Source organism: Nesoenas mayeri, assembly GCF_963082525.1.
Source record: "Nesoenas mayeri genome assembly, chromosome: 26".
In the NCBI taxonomy this organism is placed as follows: Eukaryota; Metazoa; Chordata; class Aves; order Columbiformes; family Columbidae; genus Nesoenas; species Nesoenas mayeri.
The window spans coordinates 2115375-2135869 of record NC_137552.1 but is presented as its reverse complement, the minus strand read 5'-3'; the positions used below and the strand labels follow the sequence as shown (position 1 = coordinate 2135869).

Genomic DNA, 20495 nt, shown 5'->3' with positions numbered 1-20495 from the left:
GTTGCTTTGTTAAACTGGGAAGATTGTATTTCCAGCACCACAGCTTTATATCAGTTTTCTAAAACGCTGTCATTAGTCAAATCATTCTTGTTCTTCAGCCCAGAATTTCATAGAGAAGCGTTCATCACAATGCGAATCTCTTTGAGCTTACCCGATATCACGATGCAGGTGTCTTTCGATCTCCTCTTCATGGCTTTGTAGGCGGCGTCAGCGATGGCGAAGAGGTGAGGAGGCCTCTCGTACAGCTCTCTGCCCTTGTACTGCTCAATCATGTCCCGCCCATAGATGTTCAAGTTTTTATAAGGGTTCATGGAAACCACCACTTCCCCGATAAACGTATAAATCCGGCCTTTTTCAAACCTGCCCGGGATGAGATGAAAGGGAAAAAGGACATTAGGCAAATGTAGAGCTCCAGAATGTGTTTTCCAAGCGAGCCGCTCGTTTCACCAGGTGAAGTCTTCAATCCATCATTGCACTGAAACATTATGATAAATCATTATGATAAACCATTATGATAAAACATTGACTAAGGACATTAATTAATTTAGAGAGCAGCGTAGGGGAAAGGGAGCTGGGGGTCCTGGGGACAGCAGGATGACCATGAGCCAGCACTGGGCCCTTGTGGCCAGGAAGTCAATGGGACCTGGGGTGGGTTAGAAGGGGGTGGTCAGTAGGTCAGAGAGGTTCTCCTGCCCCTCTGCTCTGCCCTGGGGAGACCACACCTGGAATCTTGTGTCCAGCTGTGGCCCCTCAGTTCCAGCAGGACAGGGAACTGCTGCAGAGAGTCCAGCGCAGCCACCAAGATGCTGCAGGGAGTGGAGCATCTCCCGTGTGAGGAAAGGCTGAGGGAGCTGGGGCTCTGGAGCTGGACAAGAGGACACTGAGGGGGGACTCATTGCTGGGGATCAAGATGGAAAGGGGCAGTGTCAGGAAGATGGAGCCAGGCTCTGCTGGTGACAACCAGGGACAGGACAAGGGGCAATGGGTGCAAACTGGAACACAGGAGGTTCCATTGAAAGATGAGAAGCAACTTGTTCCTGGTGAGGGTGGCAGAGCCTGGCCCAGGCTGCCCAGGGGGGTTGTGGAGTCTCCTTCTGTGCAGACATTCCAACCCGCCTGGACACCTTCCTGTGTAACCTCATCTGGGTGTTCCTGCTCCATGGGGGGATTGCACTGGGTGAGCTTTCCAGGGCCCTTCCAACCCCTGACACTCTGGGATTCTGTGATTACCCAGCCAACACAGCACATCACTGTGTCCTACTATGTCTCTGTGCAATAAGGACTCAGAACTAGTGCCAGCCTTGAATCTTACCATGTACAAAGGAAATTTCTGCGACTATTTCATTTATGGATCCGCGACCGACCTGATTATTGAGGTACAAACACCAATTTCAGAGGCAATCAAGCTGATTTTCTGCATATTCAGGTACTTCTGTTGCCATCAACATGTTGCCAGAAACAAACGTTTCTAAGAAACTCTCCAGCGAGATTCAGGTTAATACAAGTTACTGTTTCCTCAAGTGATGACGATGAGTTAGTGATGAGCTCATATAAAGGGGATTTAAAGGCAAACTCTTTTTTCCCATTGTGCAGTTGCCAGCCCGGCTCAGGCCAGAGAAGCACAAGTTCTGAAGCCGCTCAGAGGTCTGATCACATTTGTAATTAAACAAAGCCAAGAAGCAAGTGAAAGCATTTTGCAATTACCTTCCACTCCATCCTGTTCACTACAATACACTTTATCAACAACGCTGCTAAATCGAGCGGAATGCTGAAAAACTGCCCTAAACTGCGCCTTTCCCAAACCCTACCTGTGGATGAAGAGATCCACACGCTAACTGCGGCCGTTCTACCATTAAACCTGTATTTAAACCTTCCAACATTAGATGGCACCACAACCCCTCTAGAGACCACACGGGCCTTCATATCCCTATCAGACTCCGGCACAACCTCCCGCATCATTTGATTGAATTTATTACCACCCCCATGTGGTGACAGCTGTGACATTTTCTATTGTTCATTGGAGAATTTTCCGCAGCATCTTGGCAGCGTTGGTCCTTAGCAGGTGTAATAAAGCTCAAGGAATAGAATCTGGCAGCCAGCATTCCGCTTCCAAAGAGCGATTCTAACTCTCATTCCAGCTTCCTCCAGAAATACTTCACTAAAAAGACAAATTGCAAACCATCTTTTTGATCCCGCGTTCGGTTTTAACCGAGGTGAGTCCCGATGTGCGTTTCCTAAAGCATTAGTGAGCTTAAAATGCAAAAATGTTAATATTAGAGAGGTGAATGTTGTTTGGAAGCTACCAAAAATGGTTTAGAGAAAACAAGGCCATTATAATTAGCAATACCAACCGCAGCTCAGCAGTTAATTCCTGCAAGAAAAACGATGAATAACCCACAGGCAACAACAGCAAGCAACTGGTATGAGATACAGAACCACAGCCTAACTCTTAGGACAGGCTTAGGGAAAAAGGAAGCCTCACGCACTCAGTCCTTGCCCTTTGCCATCCTTAATTTTGACTTTTGAAGCACAAAGCAGCTGGGAATGGTGGTATTAGGAGGATCCAAAGCAGCAGACACACGTGCGCAGAGATCGGATAGCAGGCCGCTCGGCTCCTGCCCTCTCCGGAGCACAAAGACTCTACATATACATGGGAGAGCTTGAGAAAAACCAAATACACACAGCAGGAGATCAAATCACACTGGGACATACATATGTAATGGAAACCAGCACAAGGACAGTGAAATCAGCAGAATCCTTCCCATCTTCTTGGAGCTGGGCCATCCAAAATGCAAGCTGCCCAATGGAGGACGTATAGACTCCGAACGTCACGACACAGCAGATGCACAACCACCGCTGACGGCACTACCGATAAATAAAGATACAGCAGTTTCTGGAGGAGGTTTTAAGCCCCACCGCATGGCCAGGCACGCGGCTGGAGGGTTTGTGGCCAGCACAGAGAGGTTACGGGGCTTCCTTATGGCTGCGGAGAAGGCAAAAAAGGGACATCCCTCCTGAAGTGTGGTGCCAAGTCACCATGACAGTACCAGCACTCTGACCTCTCCCTTAAGTCATGAATTATGTAAACTTTCGGTAGCAGAGCACAGTTTAAGTTTCCTCCCGTGACAGTTCAGTGGCCCCGACTGCCTGGAGAGGAGAAGCGGTGGACACGTCTCTGCCGGCGCGGCCGTGGCTGCGGCACCGCGGGGCTGCGCAGGCTGAACAGCCCAGACAGTTCGGCCTGCTGCTGCTTCCCCGATGATGTGTGTCTTCTACCTCTGTGGCAAAAGGGAGATGAAGATGACGGAGAAAGAGAATCACAGAATGGTTTGTGCTGAAGGGACGTTTCTGGCTCCCCCAGTGCCCCCCCTGCCATGAGCAGGGACATCTGCACCAGCTCAGGGTGCTCAGAGCCCCGTCCAGCCTGGCCTGGGATGTCTCCAGGGATGGTTCAGCCACCACCTCTCTGGCCAACCTGGGCCAGGCTCTCACCACCCTCAGGGCAACAATTCCTTCCTCATGTCCGGCCTAAGGAGGAGAAGGAGGAAGACCCATTTCTGGGCCAAAGTCCAGAGCACAAGTGTGATGGGAGCGGCTGAGGAACCTGGGGGGTTCAGCTGGAGAACAGGAGTTGAGGGGAGACCTTCTGATCTCTGAACTGCCTGAAAGGAGCTTGGAGCCAGGGCGGTCGGGCTCTGCTCCCCAGGAACAAGCGCCAGGAGCAGAGGAAACGGCCTCAAGTTGCGCCAGGGGAGGTTGAGGTTGGATGTGGGAACAATTTCTTCCCCAAAGGGCTGTGGGGCATTGGAACAGGCTGCCCAGGGCAGTGCTGGAGTCACCATCCCTGGAGGGCTGGACAGACGGACATGAGGTTCTCAGGACATGGGGCAGTGCCAGGGGTGGGTTATGGTTGGACTCAGTGATCCTGTGAGTCTCTTCCAACCGAAATGACTCTATGATTCTATGAAATGGACAACTCTCAGGCTTGGCTTTAAGGATACAGCCTTAACGAACAAGTAATCTCCCAATTTACCTCTCTGTTCCTTTTTCTTTACTTCTTAGCACCCGAGTTGAAATTCCAGCGCTGTGCTTAGATGTTCCTAAAAGGAGCCGTCACCCCTCCCTGCTGATAAAGCCTCTTTTCATCAGCTCAGCACAACCGCCGGCCAAGAACAGCAGCGGCTGTTTTCCTAGTGCGTTGCTTCGCTGTGACATTCCTGCTTCTCCCTGCCCAAGAAGAGCTCAGGAAAACTCAAGAAAACACGCACGGCCAGCAGGCCCAACGGGGAGGGACAAATTCTGTTAAACCTGCTCTTTTCTTCAAGGCAAGGCCACCAAAACAGGCGATAAAGCTGCTCGGCAGTCAGGGCGCACACAAAGGACGGTGTAATTATTGCGGTACTGAGCATATTAACACACAGAACTGGGATTTCTGTTAGTTAAAGCAATTTCCAGCACAGTGGGTAAAAGGAACCCCCGTACCTGCTCCTGAGGGTTGACACCCCCACCGCAAACCCTTTTTTATATGTGTAATGAAAACCACATCACTTCAAGGTGAAGAGATTTCCCTGTAATGATGCTGGTTGAATAATCTCTGTATTATTTGAATAATCTTCTGAATTTTCTAGTTATTACTCCAGCTCAGCAGCCAGAAAAAGTCACAGTATTTAATGTTTGTGTGTTATTTTGATGAAGAACATCAGCTTTTGATGAGTTTTTATGACCTTGTTAAAACACCGATTGACAGTGAGAAAATATAAATCACAGAATAGAAACCATTGAAAGGGATAGAAATGGGGGTCTAGGAAAGAAGAGAGGTGAGAAAAAGGCTCTGAACTTGGTTTTGTAGTTTTTGTTTTTAGGGAAAAGAGTTAAAAAAAGAATATATCCTGAAATCCAGAATCCTATATTCACATCCAATTGCTGTTGGAAAATACGCCGCAGAAATCAGAAAACTGAAGGAGAAATCTCTGCCACCAGGGAGCACTCACATTTAGGGTTTCTCCCACCTGACAAATGCTCCGGTCAAAAATAAAACTGTTCTTACCGAGGAAATGATGCAACTTCAAATGCACTCAGTACAAATAAAGAAAAGAGTTAGTTGGCAAGACTTGGAACCCGCACTCCCAAACAACATCTGCAGGACGCGGAGCAGTCGACGGAGGCACCGAGCGCCGCTCCAGACGCCGCTATTCCAATGGGAAAGGGATTGCTAATTAAGCGTTTACATGTTAATGAACAGAACGTGGTCCGGCTGCGGCGTCACTGCTGCTTTAGAACCGGGGCAGTGTCAGGGCTGGGCTGTGCCAGGGCTGCACTCAATCACCATTTCCTTCCATCCGCCCGATACCTGAGGGGAGAAACCGCTGGAAAAAACACATCAAGACACCAATCACCTCATTTTCTGTTACTTCAAGAGAGCTGAAGTGCAGCTATTGATATTACAGACCATTTTCTCCCAGGAAAGAACCTTCTCTCAGCTGAAACTCGTCCTTTCCCACCATTGCTCCCACATTGACGGGATTTTCTGTGTTACGCACTAAATCCTTCCCACATCCGCAGGCGCTCAGTAACATCTCACCCTGATGTTCCACAGATGCTCCAGAAACAGACTAAAAGTCACAAAGATGGAGATTTGCAGTTCAAACAGAACACGGAGGCTTCAAGTAAATGAAATCAATGAATAAATCAGGATACTGAAGTGCTACAGTTGGATTCAGCTTAGACACTCAACACCTAACCTAGTACCACTGAAGGTTAATAAAGGCTGATGGTTTCAAACTACTATCTATTTCCAACTTATTAACTCCAAAGCACAAACAAACTGAAATATTTAATATTTCAATAGATTTCTGGCAGTGAAATCGTATTTACCTGTTTCTCAATGTTTCTCAATACAGGCAGCTATACTGTTCTTGGTCAAATGAGATGATTTTGCTTAAGCACAATTCACCCACCGTGTCAGACAGTTGTGCCTTTTACAGGTGATAGCAGGTATTTGCTGCTACTTAAATACTTTATTTTAGGTAAATCTTGAAATCAACTCGTCTGTCAAGCAGGAAAGAAATGAGCAAATTGCTCAAAAAGTGTAGGATAGAAAATCATGCCCATCACAAAAGAACTCAGATGAAGAGGATTTGTGTTGGCAGCACTAGAGCTAAAATATTCTTGCTGCAGTTGGAAAAACAGACAGAAAAGTGTCCAGTCAGTATCACCCCCTGCGCTCGGAAAACAATCAGAATCTGTCAGGGTTCTGAATACACACGTCTACGAGGGTTTGATCCATCCCGAGGGCTGGAAAAATTGGAATTTGAGTCCATTTAACGTGCAGGTGAATTTTTTGCTTGCAGTTGTCCTGCATGAATTCAGTTTTCAGATGTTGCCAGTGTAACCAAATAGGAAATGCCATTGGGAGCGCGTTGTGCACCACTCCTTTCCTGTGCCGGGGAGCAGCGAGGGCAGGAATGCTCCATTCAGCTGCTCTTCTCACAGGCAGCTTGGAAATAACCTTAAAGAGCCCTTTGTAATCATGTCTTTTTAGTTTTTTTAAAGAAAATAGTAAATTCTGAGTGATCAGTGTCACACCTGGGCAGGAACAACTCCAGGTTCCAGTGTAAGTTGGGGAATGAGCTGTTAGAGAGCAGTGTAGGGGAAAGGGACCCGGGGGTCCTGGGGACAGCAGGGTGACCATGAGCCAGCACTGGGCCCTTGTGGCCAGGAAGCCAATGGGACCTGGGGTGGGTTAGAAGGGGGTGGTCAGTAGGTCAGAGAGGTTCTCCTGCCCCTCTGCTCTGCCCTGGGGAGACCACACCTGGAATCTTGTGTCCAGTTGTGGCCCCTCAGTTCCAGCAGGACAGGGAACTGCTGCAGAGAGTCCAGCGCAGCCACCAAGATGCTGCAGGGAGTGGAGCATCTCCCGGGTGAGGAAAGGCTGAGGGAGCTGGGGCTCTGGAGCTGGACAAGAGGACACTGAGGGGGGACTCATTCCTGGGGATCAATATGGAAAGGGGCAGTGTCAGGAGGATGGAGCCAGGCTCTGCTGGTGACAACCAGGGACAGGACAAGGGGCAATGGTGCAAACTGGAACACAGGAGGTTCCGCTTAAAGATGAGAAGTAACTTGTTCGTGGTGAGGGTGTCAGAGCCTGGCCCAGGCTGCCCAGGGGGTTGTGGAGTCTCCTTGTCTGCAGACATTCCAACCCGCCTGGACACCTTCCTGTGTAACCTCATCTGGGTGTTCCTGCTCCATGGGGGGATTGCACTGGATGAGCTTTCCAGGGCCCTTCAACCCCTGACATTCTGGGATTCTGTGAAACAAATATTGGAGCAGAGTGACTGATTTGATACAGCCAATTCGGCTCCTCCACGGCTGAGCCTCGAGTTGCCTACGCAGCTTTGCAAACCCTCAGGAGAAAGGGAAAGGGAGGATGGATGCTCAGGTAGCGCTAACGAAAGCTGAATAAAGGCTAAAACTGTGAAACGTTGCTAGAAATGGGTATGATGTTAAAATCCCTCTGCTTCAACATGATGTATGAACCTTGCACTGAAAAAATACCAACAAACCACTAAACATAGGAGTCCCTGAACTTCCATTTGTGCCTCTCCTGCTGCAGGGAAGCACCACGGGCCCTTCTTACATCTCCAGACGCGTAGCAGCCCTGAAACAGAGAGTGAGACAAAAGGACCTTCTTTGAAAAGCTTCCAGACACAACATCAATGTGTTGTGGTTTTATCCCAGTCCACATGTGAGGAAGTTGTTACTGAGCACAGGTAGAGGAAAGAGGTTTCCCCTGATCTCGCTGCACAGAGCAATAAAACATACTCGCATTTTTCCTGTGAAAAGTCTGGTTGGAACGCTGTAAAATCCTCATGTGGTAATCACAGCATTGCCCTCAATCACCTCCTGAAGCTGAATTGTCCTGTGATCCTATATCTGACCAGGAAAGAGAACAGGCCTGGGACAGCACGAGCACCGGACTACACATCAACTTTTTTATCTGTCCAATAAAAGCGCATAATCTATAGGATAGTAAAAAGAAAGCTCAGAAATCAGGTAGGTTCTCCTATCTGCCTACACCACATTAAGTGTAACCTGCCACACCGTGATTATCTCTGCCTTCAATTTTGGGAATTCAGCTTTGTTCGTTGGATTATACCCCATGTATTAAAGGGTATGATAACGCCAAATATATCAGTGGACAAAATTGCAGCACAAAAGGCAAAACCCGGACTGTTGGGTGGACAGATTCTCATAGTGCAGAAGGTACCGCCTGATTTCACCTCTTTGGTTCGGTGGTGCATGAATTCTGCAGTGCTGGGTTTGTGTGAGCAGAGTGCACGCAAGGACTTGCTTACGCCTCTAAATAACAACCTTCCTTGCTAGAGATGCTACAAAGGAACCACAAAATCCTGCAGCTCAACCAAAAGATCAAGAAACACCCCAAAACCAAAGATTGCAGCTGATACTGGAGAAATTCAGACAAAGTCACAGGGTAATTTTAGGAAACAAAACCCATTCACGTCGCTGCTGATACCCCTGATGCAGCAGCATCCGTGTACCAACAAACATAACCTAAAGCCACATCAGCTGATGATGACTTTCAACCTGGTTTTCGATGGTATTTTCTACCTTCCTGATTTTCTGTATTCACTGCACAATTAACAGAACTCTGTACTGACATCTAATGCCACGTCTATTTATTCCACAAGCCTCGGCACCAAGGTACAACCACAGCATCTCGCTGATTTTCTGTGTAGATGCTCGGAGGCTCCTTTTGCAGTCAGCCGGCCACGAGATGCTGATGTTCAGACGCTTCATTGTTCTGCTGGAAAGGAATATTCTGCATTGGTTAAGCTTTAAGCTCATGCCCAGTGCGGATCTGTGAATGCTGCTGGAGCCTCCTGAATACAGCATTGTTTTGATACAGGGCTTAACAAAGCCAAGAATCAGCTTGCAGTCTTAAGATACAGTAACGCCGTATCTGCAGTGTTTGCTTAGTACTCTGGTAATATGAGATCTAAAATAAAATTAGATGTCTGATTTATACTAACACAGGCCACATAAATCATGTAAAAATAATAATGGACAATATGCAAATAACGCACAAATGTGAGTGGTTTCCACATAGTTAGGGATTCTTTTAGAATTATTACAGTGATCTGTATCATCTCAGTAAAACACAAATATTAAGTGTGTAGTCCTTAAACAGGACTGTTTGTTTTCTGGCCATGCAACCAGGCTGACTTCTGCAGGCATTTATGTGTTTCACAGCATATTGTGACTTCACACAGCCCTTGTGGTTTTGGCTCCTGAACTGTCCCAGCAGCACTTTAGATCAGCAGCTCGGGGCTCCGGCAGACGAACCGCTGAGCCTGACGGATGAAGATATTCCACCTACAGCTGCCTCGCCAAACATCCTCGTCTGCCACGTCTGCCGAAGGGCCAGCGATGGGCGGCCACCAGCTCGGCCACCCCAGGGCCCAGGGATGGATCGCGGCCACCCCAGGGCCCAGGGATGGATCATGGCCACCCCAGGGATGGATCGTGGCCACCCCAGGGCCCAGGGATGGATCGCGGCCACCCCAGGGTCCAGGGATGGATCGTGGCCACCCCAGGGCCCAGGGACGGATGGCGGCCACCCCAGGTTATCGCCGTCACTGTTCACTGCGGGACAGACACCAACAGCGCCAGCCCGTGAACATGAAGAAAGGGCTGTAAGCAATGGAGGGAAAAACTAAGTTTGCAAATCACCACGCAAATACGTTTCAGAGCACAGTTAACGATTCAGGTTGAAAGAAAGGACTTCTCCCAGCACTTCACTGAAAGCAAGTCTAGTTAGGAAAAGCTTCCCGCTTTTTTGGTTACAGATTTGGCTCGTTTTGGTTGTGGGACTTTTTTTTGCTTGGGTTTCCTGTTTTGTTTTGGAAAAGCTCCATGTCACCCAATGGCGATCTGAACCAGGATTGCAGTGAAACCCCCACTTTACCGTCTCTCGGTCTTTAGAATCACAGAATCATTCCAGTTGGAACAGACCCTCAGGATCATCGAGTCCAACCATAACCCAACTCCAGCACTAACCCATGTCCTGAGAACCTCATCTGAATGCCTCTTCAACCCCTCCAGGGATGGTGACTCCAGCACTGCCCTGGGCAGCCTGTTCCATTAACAAGAACCAAGTAGCAGGTGTCCTGAAAGACAAACCCTCAAGCCCTATAGAAACCAGGCTAAGTAAACACATCAGTGCTGAAAGGGCCTAGTAAACACACACGGTTTGTTCTTCCAATTAAAGAGCAACTAATATTTTACAGGAAGGTTGGTTTAGAAATAAAGGGGTGTTTTACTAGAACTGAGTGTAGCGCTTTCAGAGTCCTGAGTGTGACTGACCTGGCAGAGTCAAAATCAGGATCTTTTTCCCCTCTCACTAGAACAACTTCAAAAAGGGAATGAGGAAGGATACAGGGAACTCTTCCAACATGCCTGTGGATGTGGACGTGCAGGGTGGGATCGGCAAGATAAGCAAATGAATTTGCACCACAGTCTGAAGTAGCTCACTTGATATTCCTTGGATGGAAAAGCGGCTGAGCAGGTCACTGTTATTTTTGCATCCATCAGGCACTGCAGAAGGAGGGAATTTCTAAATGCCAACTGCGCTGAGTTGTTAAATAATGATAATGCAAGTGGAACATTAGCGACATGGAAAAGGACTTTAATGGTTTGATTATTCAAACAGATTGCTTGATTTACACGCTTCTTACTTTAGCAAGTTAGCACCGGAAAGATTGCGTTCATTGACTTCCTTTAGATTTTATATATTTTTCCTGTCAAGATAGCTGCCACTCCAGAGCTGAAAGACCATTCAAATAATCCTGTGTGCCGGCACAAATACCCTCAGGGTTAATACATAAATAACCTGGGAAGTATCTACAGCTCATCTCCCACAAGCCAAGATGACTTTGACCACAACGTCGCATCTTTAATTCCAGGCCAGTGGAATCCAGAACTCCCTGAAATTATTTAAAACGAGATCTTTTCAGACAACGCATGAGCCCAAGAACTCAGGCAGGCTCCTACTTCTGTAAGTCGCGTTCGTTAGGTGATGAGCATTAATCACCAAAAGTCAGAGCAATGCTACACTGTTTATCAAAAAGTTTAATAACAAAGTTTTCAGCCACTAATTATTATAATTATTTCCACTAATAGCAGCACGAGCTTTCAAACTAATTTTGCTATTAACCTTATTTAGAGCAGCGCTGAGCTCTTTTCCTCCTGTGTGCAACCCGCTCTGAGCCCCTGCAGAGCAGGAACACGCTGCAACGAAACACAAAGAACCACACTTAGCATCGACAAGTCTGACAGTCCAAACTCTCAGTGTCTTTAAAGCTTTTAAAAAGAGATATGAAATCAACTGTTAGATCGACAGATTCTTTTCTATATTATTCTCTAAGAGGTTTGTGTTGTCCTTCCCGCATTCATCCGATCAGCTCTTCTGCAGCAGAGGTATCTCATCAATACTCGTGGAGTTGGAATAACACAGATAGCGCTAAATCACTAACAATTAGAAGCTTAGAACTGCTCACATATCAGCTCCCCAACACTCAGTGATCATCTTCCAGCAGGCAACCAATAACAAAAGAGGGAAACAGATCCACTGCCAGTTTTCCAATGACTTGTGACAACAAGGGAGCGCTTCAAGTTTCTCAAAATATTTTGCTTTTTGACCTGGAAAGCATCAGCAATCCATAGATGTAGGTGTCTACTCGCAATCCACAGTGGAATACGACTGTCAATCGTTATATCTCTGCACATACACAGGAAATTCACACTTACCCAATCAGGAGCAGCTGCAAAGCCAAGACCCTCACCCCAAAGTGGCTTTTGTCATTTAACGAAATGCTGTTCAGACCTAAAGCATAACTGTTTTCTACCCCTATTCATGAGGGAATTTAAACCCACAGCACATACAACCCTTATTACGTGCATTTTAAACGCTTAATATATTGTGATGCAATAGTCACTACTATATTACTGTGTGCACGTACAGCAAACACGCTGAATACAGTATTTTCATATATCAACTAAGCATTAAGGTTTATATGTATATAAATACAGCACACGCTCTTCTGGCCTGCTTTTAACTAAATCTTATTAATAAAATGATCACTTAAACAATCCGGTAAGAGAATGTGCCTATAAGCTTTGGGATACAACGCGATGGCTCGATGGACCTTCAGATAACAGCCGAGTTCAAGCGTTTCATTCCCAGCACTTTCATGTGGTGCCAACAAAATCACAACAAATCCTGGTTTTGTCAAAAGGAGAGTGGAATGTATTTGTGAAATGACTCTTTTCCTCCTAAATATATTCAAGAGAGACTTACAGGAAAAGAAATGAAGTTTAGTGATTTCCTGTTCGCATCTTTGTCCTTTGAGAAAGAGAACAAAGGAATCTGACGCTTCATGTCTATACACATTTTGAACAGTCGTTCTTTGGCCTTTTAACCGGAGTACAGACTTGTGTTAACGCTTATAGAAATAGTCCTGCCTATAGAAAAATCACCTTTGATAAGTTGCTGCTACGGTGCACAGGTCATTAATGCTGATAAGCAAACGCCAGGAAATCAGGACAGTTATTAACAGCGTATTTTCTCTCAAAGTCTCAGGTCACAGTAGATAAAAACGAATATATTTCTTCTCTCTGATGCAAGTAAAGCTTCGTCTCTTGAAGCCACTTGCTTGCGTAGTGAAATTTCTGTCTCAGTCCTAAAAGAATTACAGTTGAGCAGGGAAAACGCCAACAGTTCTAGGAAACAGGCCACACAAAACCCCTTCTAAACTGTCCTGTAACCCGATACAACAAAAATCCTTTCCTTAGTCCAAAGCTGTTGATGTAACCTCAATATGGACCAGGGATCCAGAAGAGCTGAACCCCACTGGAAGGAGCAGCTCACGCTGAATATCTCTTTTGTTTCTCATTCGCCCTATTTTTGGTGAAGACAGGGCACAAGAGGGGCAAGAAGAAGACTGGAGGGAGACAAAGCACAATTTCATCAGCTTGGGTTTGGGGGTTTGTTTGCACTTTTAGTTTAAACAAGTCAAACTTTACTTACTGTCCTTCCACAAACCACTAGTAACTCTTCATCACAATAACCACCTCCATTTCTTCTAATTTTTCCTACTTTAAATAGAGAGAAACAAAACTGCTTATCTATATTAAGCCAAAAGCCTGCTAATATTTTATGAAGTCAGATCAACATTTCCATGTCTTTACTGACTGCGTCTCCCCCCACTGTGTCCCTGAGCCTCATGACTGTTTTCCAGAAGCAAACTGAACTGGTGACATGTAGTGTCCTCTAATCCCCCTCTGCCACCAACCCAGGACCTTGCAGTTTACAGCACATTACTCCTCCGTAAACAAACGGCTCAGCATTTTGTACAATTGGATTTCACCCACGAGGTGATTCAGGCAACTTTGGGAGGGCACCACCTCCCCCACTGGTGCCATCACTCACGTTATGAGTCTTGTTTTCACACAAGCAGCAACACCTCTAGCACCTTTGTGATCGGCTGCGGGGAGGTTCTTGTTCCACAGGCCAGTGGATGCAGAGCCGCTCACAAGCACAGCATCCTCGCCAGCAGATGTTTCGCCCACCACCTGCAGCGGCCCTGGGAGAGGGACCCTTCTCAACAGGTCTCAACATGCGCTCCAGAGCTCTCCAACAGACCCCATTCTGCACTGCACACCGAGAACAGTGTGGCCAGCAGGCCCAGGGAAGGGATTGTCCATGGTACTCGGTGCTGATGAGAACTCACCTCGGATCCTGGGGGCAGTTTTGGGCCACTCACACCAAGAAAACCCTTGAGGTGCTGGAGCGAGTGGAGAGAAGGGAACGGAGCTGGTGAGGGGCTGGAGCACAAGTGTGATGGAGCGGCTGAGGGACCTGGGGGGTTCAGCTGGAGAACAGGAGCTGAGGGGAGACCTTCTGATCTCTGAACTGCCTGAAAGGAGCTTGGAGCCAGGGGGGTCGGGCTCTGCTCCCCAGGAACAAGCGCCAGGAGCAGAGGAAACGGCCTCAAGTTGCGCCAGGGGAGGTTGAGGTTGGATCTGGGAACAATTTCTTCCCCAAAGGGCTGTGGGGCATTGGAACAGGCTGCCCAGGGCAGTGCTGGAGTCACCATCCCTGGAGGGTTGGACGGACGGACATGAGGTTCTCAGGACACGTGACAGTGCCAGGGGTGGGGAACAGTTGGACTCAATGGTCTTGAGGGTCTTTTCCAACCAAATTGATTCTGTAATTCTATGATCTATGGGTGGCGTTTTCACTGGGAAATAAAGGGATGTATGTGTGCACTTAAAGCCAAGCCTGAGAGTTGTCCATTTCATAGAATCAGAGTCATTTCAGTTGGAAGAGACTCACAGGATCACTGAGTCCAACCATAACTCACCCCTGGCACTGCCCCATGTCCTGAGAACCTCATGTCCGTCTGTCCAACCCTCCAGGGATGGTGACTCTCCCCTGGGGGATGCACTTAAATGGTTGCACTCAATGATCTTGAGGGTCTTTTCCATCCAGACTTGCCAGCCCTGCACCTGGCTGAGCCAGCACACTGCCACGAGCCTTCCACAACATACCTGCGTTCAGGAAGGTAAAATTTTGGAGTTGACTCATCAGCTGCATTGACCAGGTTTCCACTGACTATGTAAAGAGGTCTTCACATCACTAGCTCCTGTATGGTGCCCCTGACACAGAAATGGGGTTCACCTCCTGCTGGGAGATCTCTGCACCTCCTTCCCTGTGGCCCCTGCTCTGAAAATACGGTGGCAAAATGCAAAAGGCAGTTCTGTGGAGCGCTGCCTCAGTTCCTCAGCTTTGTTACCTGGAGCTCCACAGGCTCAGAAAACAGTAACACGCCTCCCTGGGCCGAAAGCAGGATGGGTGCATTGTCCCAGCGCCGCACCCCGGCTGCCCTGAGCAGAGCTCACGTTCGCCTTTATTAGCACTGAGGTTAATCTGCAACCAGATCAACCACTCCAGGATGAAGTGTACAGGAAATAAACCAGTTATTACTAAATCTAAACATTAACTTAGTGCTCCTTGACAATCTTATTTTTAAGCCCCCCCCTTTCCCTCATTCAGTAGGGAAAGAAGATGGTGCAAACACCCATCCGACAACGTAAAGCACCATTCTGATTTTAAGCAGTATAACAGCATACACACAACATAAAACATCACCTCCACAAAGCAGGGAGACTTGCAGAAGCTGGAGATTCTTTTTGCTCATCTATTGCTGGCCTCCTTGCTCACCGACCACACCAACTCAGGGCAGTATTCACAGTCCTGTTAAAACTGGGTTGATTGAGATGTTTTGCTCCTCAAGTCCCTCCTCCAACATCTGCTTTACCTCTGTTTGCACAGAGATCTGACCGGAGAACACAGAACTAAGCTCCATGGGTATGAGCGCTGACTGCCTAACACACCGATTTCTTCAACGGTTCGTAACCAGCTGCTCCCTTCTTGTTAGCAGCAGCCTCTGGAGGGTGAACGACAACAACAATCAGACAATACCACAGACTTCCTAACACACCGACCAACTGTTAACACACAACTGACACACATCATGCACCATATGGCACGGCCAAAACCAACTGGTTATTTAAACACAGGCTCTCGCTGCACATCTCAGTTTCTCCACAACACTGATTGCTTCGGAAATGTGTAATTATGATGCAAAGGCTACGAAAATAGGCATTGTGATGTTTGCATCGCATGCTAATCAGATATAAGTAGTATACAACAAAATAAAGGTATCAGGAGGTAGTATTTTAAAAGCTTCTGAACTATAGCATCCCATTGCCAAGCAGTGGTACCCATTTGCAAATTACAGCTTGTTGGATGACAATTACTTCAACTTCACTGCAATTCTTGAGGCTGTAGGTGGCCCAGAAGCAGCAGGGAGCTGTGCAGCCCAGTGTTACCGGACAGGGTTTGCAACTGCTGAACGGACCCGGAGAAGTAAGGAAAAACTCACAAGGCACCAGTTCCTCGTATTGAAGCTGAAAGGACTGCCCAAATATCTAAACAGATTAAAGAACCGTTATTAAATCAATGGTATCAACCCAGTAACCTACATTAGCAGATTGCAACCCTTTACAAGCCATTGCTCGTGTATAATAGCATCTTTATTGCTGCTTCATGAAGCCTGGAATTGGCTCCTGGCCCCTCACGTTCCTCTCTATCCCTCACATTGTATCCAAACTTAATTAAAAAAAAAGGAAAGGAAAATTGTTAGATAAACCACAACGAAGAGAGAAGTGCAGCTAGGCAGTGGTTTTTAGCCAGGCAACGTGGTTTGCGCTGCTGTTTCCATCATTAAATCCCCCCATGAAGTTCAGATTCACAAGGAGCATTAGGGGAAGGAGATAACGGCCAGTGCACAGACCTGGGCTCAGAACAGCCCGGCCCGTGGTTGTTTGTCCACGCTGAAATCACCAGTAACTACCCCAGCACACGCAGATCTACAGCAGAAAGGGCAATTCACGAGCAAAACGAGCTGCAGCCGGAGCAATGAGAGTTTATTCTAATTGCTGCGACCGTGGAATGAGACAGACAAGCAAGAGGGATTTCTGGCAGTACCACTTTGAGATCACGGTATTATTTCAGCTATTGACAGATACTCCATGAGGCATCCAAACAACAGTCTGACATTAAAGGACACACATTGCCAGGCACTCCCATGCAAAACTGCAATTAGGGGCAGTAATTGTGCCTCCTGCACAGCTGGCACTCACAGGCTGTCATCACAATAAAAACTAGGACGGTAAAAGAACAAGCATCCTCTATAGATCTGAAGGAAAAGAATGCAATAAAAATAGCTGTAAAGTAGTTCCAGTGACCTGTGCACCTCAAAACCCTCCAGCAGAAAGACCTGTACTTTCCTCCAGGGCAAAATAAGCCTGTGCCAGGCTGGTACCTTTAGTCAAAGGGGCATAACTTAGAAATTCAGCCCCTCAGCCAGTTTGTTCAAGGCCTGTGCAGCTGGTCTGTCAGCAACTCATTGATTTGGTTCATCCCTTGAGTGCCTGATAAACTCATAGTAAATATATAACAAGTATTTTGACCATATAACACTAATCTGACGCCTTTCTCAAGGTAACATCTTGCAGACAGCGTACGGTAAAAGCTTTAAATGGGAAAAAGACTTTTAGCAATTAAATTTTTCCACTGCTGAAAACATTCCCTACTTCATCTTGGGGCTGAGCAGCTTGGTGGAAGTTTCACACAGGTATCAAACTAGAACGCAGGCCTGTTGTTACTTCTTGGGACAGAGGGATCCTAGTGCCAGTGTTTTCCATGACTGCTCCTGGGCCAGAGCGGGAAATGACACAGACGGAGCAGGAGGGGCTGGGTGAGATGAGTTGTGCCTGAGCCCCAGGACCACCATCACTCCCTGTCCACCGATACGGACATCAACACCGGTCACAAGTGGTGACCCCAGGGCCAGTTCTGTTTAATCTCCTTATCAATGATCTGGATGAGGGGATTGAGTGCACCCATAGTAAGTTTGCAGATGACACCAAATTGGGTGGGAGTGTTGATCTGCTGGAGTGTGGGATGGTCATACAGAGGGATCTGGACCGGCTGGATCAATGGGCTGAGGCCAGTTGCCTGAGGTTCAACAAGGGCAAGTGCCGGGTCCTGCACTTGGGTCACAACAACCCCATGAACACTCCAGGCTCAGGGAAGAGCAGCTGGAAAGTGTCCGGCACAGAGGGATCTGGGGGTGTTGGTGAGAGCGGCTGAACATGAGCCAGCGTGTGCCCAGGTGGCCAAAAGGCCACAGGATCCTGGCTGGTACCAGCACTGGTGTGGCCAGCAGGGCTAGAGAAGTGATTGTGCCACTGTACTCGATGCTGCTGAGGCCAACCCTCAAATATTATGTTCAGTTTTGGGCCCCTCATTATAAGAAGGACATTGAGGTGCTGGAGCAAGTGGAGAGAAGGGAACGGAGCTGGTGAGGGGCTGGAGCACAAGTGTGATGGAGCGGCTGAGGGACCTGGGGGGTTCAGCTGGAGAACAGGAGCTGAGGGGAGACCTTCTGATCTCTGAACTGCCTGAAAGGAGCTTGGAGCCAGGGGGGTCGGGCTTTGCTCCCCAGGAACAAGCGCCAGGAGCAGAGGAAACGGCCTCAAGTTGCGCCAGGGGAGGTTGAGGTTGGATCTGGGGAACAATTTCTTCCCCAAAGGGCTGTGGGGCACTGGAACAGGCTGCCTAGGGCAGTGCTGGAATCACCATCCCTGGAGGGGTTTAAAAGGTGTTTATAGGAGGTTCTCAGGGACATGGGTTAGTGCTGGAGTTGGGTGATGGTTGGACTCAATGATCCTGAGGGTCTGTTCCAACCAAAATGTTACCATGATTCTGTGAAACTGAAGTTTATGTTCAATGCAGTAGCGAAACATCACCTGAACAGTTCATACCAAACACAGAATGAGTTAAGACGGGGAAAAGGAAATGTTTGCAGAACAGGATTAGATGCTAATGTGAAACTGCAAGATGCATAGATGAGTCCAGGTAAAAGCCTCAGCTGCTCCTGATACAATCTAGTTCTGATCAAGCTTTGCTTTCCCAGATTGTGAAGGTGGGAGGAAGAGGAGCTGCTCTCCAGAACAGTCCCTGCTGCTGCCCTATGGCACAGTTGCTTCAAAACTTCACATGTGGCCAAGATCTTGAGAAATCCTGTCTCCAGCGATTCAGGGAACATTTTTGGTGCCAGACCTTGTCTCTTTTGCCATGTTCAGAATGGCTTCGCTCTGCTCCACGGCCCTTCTCACCCCAGGGCCGCTCCTGCTGCCGCCTCTCTGAAATTACAGCGTTTTCCAGGGGAGGTTTTTGAAGAACAGTTTACTATTAGCAAACGAACATTCAAAATTCTGACTCTATCTAAGTCTACCCCCAATAACATCAAATAGTTTAAGGATGCCCTAAATGGAAACGCAGCTAACACGAGGCTTAAAGGTCATCTCAAAGGAAAACTGTGTCAGCAAGGTAACTGGAGGGACATGAGAGGCAGTTATTGCAATACAGTAAATAAGGAAACCGTGCCTTTATAAACATACCTCACCTGGGGCATATTCCTGAATGCGCTGACACTTGAGTGTTACTGCACAACAGAGACCACATCAAGCTTTCAACTGTTTCCTTGTTCAAATCACTACTTTGATGCCAAATAATTATATCTTACATAATATGGCCTCTATCCAGACTAACAAAAGCTTTCTGAAGGAACCAACGCGCTCTAAATTTATGTCGAGTTAAGATTTTAAGTAAACTGAATAAACTCTTTAAGATCTATGAATGTCTCAGCTGTTTCAGATGTGCGTTATTCTTTGCACTGGGAGCTAGAACTGTCAGGTGCAGCCATAAACATGGGACTTGGAAAATTATGTACAGATGAGCCTATACTTGTAGTATTTTTAAATTCTCTGGATAGGCTGCATTTACATGTTTTCACAAATATCCTCCCCTTGACCTCGGAGTGAACATCAGTTCAGCTCAGGACTAGTGCGGAGTTTAAGTGCATCCAGGGCAAAAGGAAACCAAACTACTACGGAAAATGGAACGACATCCTGCCCGACTAACAACTCACCTGTTTGCAGAAAGATTAGAAAAGAGAAATGCCAGCAACCTAAAGTCAAAACTAAAGTCCTGTTCAAAACAAAATACCACAGCAGAAATCCCAAGAACTTGGAGCTTTTCAATCCAAAATAATTCACGGCTCAAATGTTGCTAAAATTATCACAGTAATCAATTATCACTCGCTTCTCAGGGATCTTCGAAATGTTTGTTACTGTCTCACTGAATTTTCAAAGCTCAAATCTTAAGCCAGGACAGTATTAAAGAAATATCTCCGATAAACCCAGTTGCTTTTTCACCTTCAGAAAGATTATTCCAAGAATATTCAAATGATTCAGTCTGGCAGGCTGATACTTCATCCCCTACAGTACTCAGCATTATTTACAATGCCCATTCATATGCCTTAAAAAGATAAACTTTATTCTCAAGCTGTCACCATGTCAGCTCAGAAGGATATTTTAATCCTTACCCATCGCATTCTCTGAAGGAAGCAGCAATGGGATGTTGGATGTTTAGTGAGCGTCTGAAAACAACATCATTCCACATTCTCACATGGGTGGCAAATACGTTAGAAAGATCTGTAAAAAGCACTGAAGCTCTTGCTCCGGTATAAGTTTGAGACAGCATGAGAAAGCATTATAGCAGATCAAACGCGATTCTAACTCCCCAGAGCAACACTCCACTACATGGCAGCGACGACTTTCTCAGTCTCCACCTGCCAAAATAAATCTACTGCCATTTAAGGTTGTTAAAATTTTTCCCCGCTTAATCACTGCCTCCCTGCAACATCTGGCCAAGACGACTGTTTTGCTGAAGCTGGTTTGCCCTTATGCAACCGCGGGCCGTGCCGACGTCCTGGCGTCAGCCC

At 47.2% G+C, this 20495-nt stretch overlaps 1 protein-coding gene across 1 annotated transcript in view; it reads right to left on the bottom strand.

Moving 5' to 3' along the window:
- The window catches only part of MYO1D (myosin ID), a gene marked incomplete at both ends in the record, with an annotated part of 145280 nt that overhangs the window by 107710 nt on the left and 17075 nt on the right, over positions 1–20495 (bottom strand). Inside the window, one exon of the mRNA XM_080360011.1 lies at positions 152–360. Coding sequence (XP_080216137.1) covers positions 152–360 — 209 coding nt within the window. The remainder of the gene's footprint in view (positions 1–151; positions 361–20495) is intronic.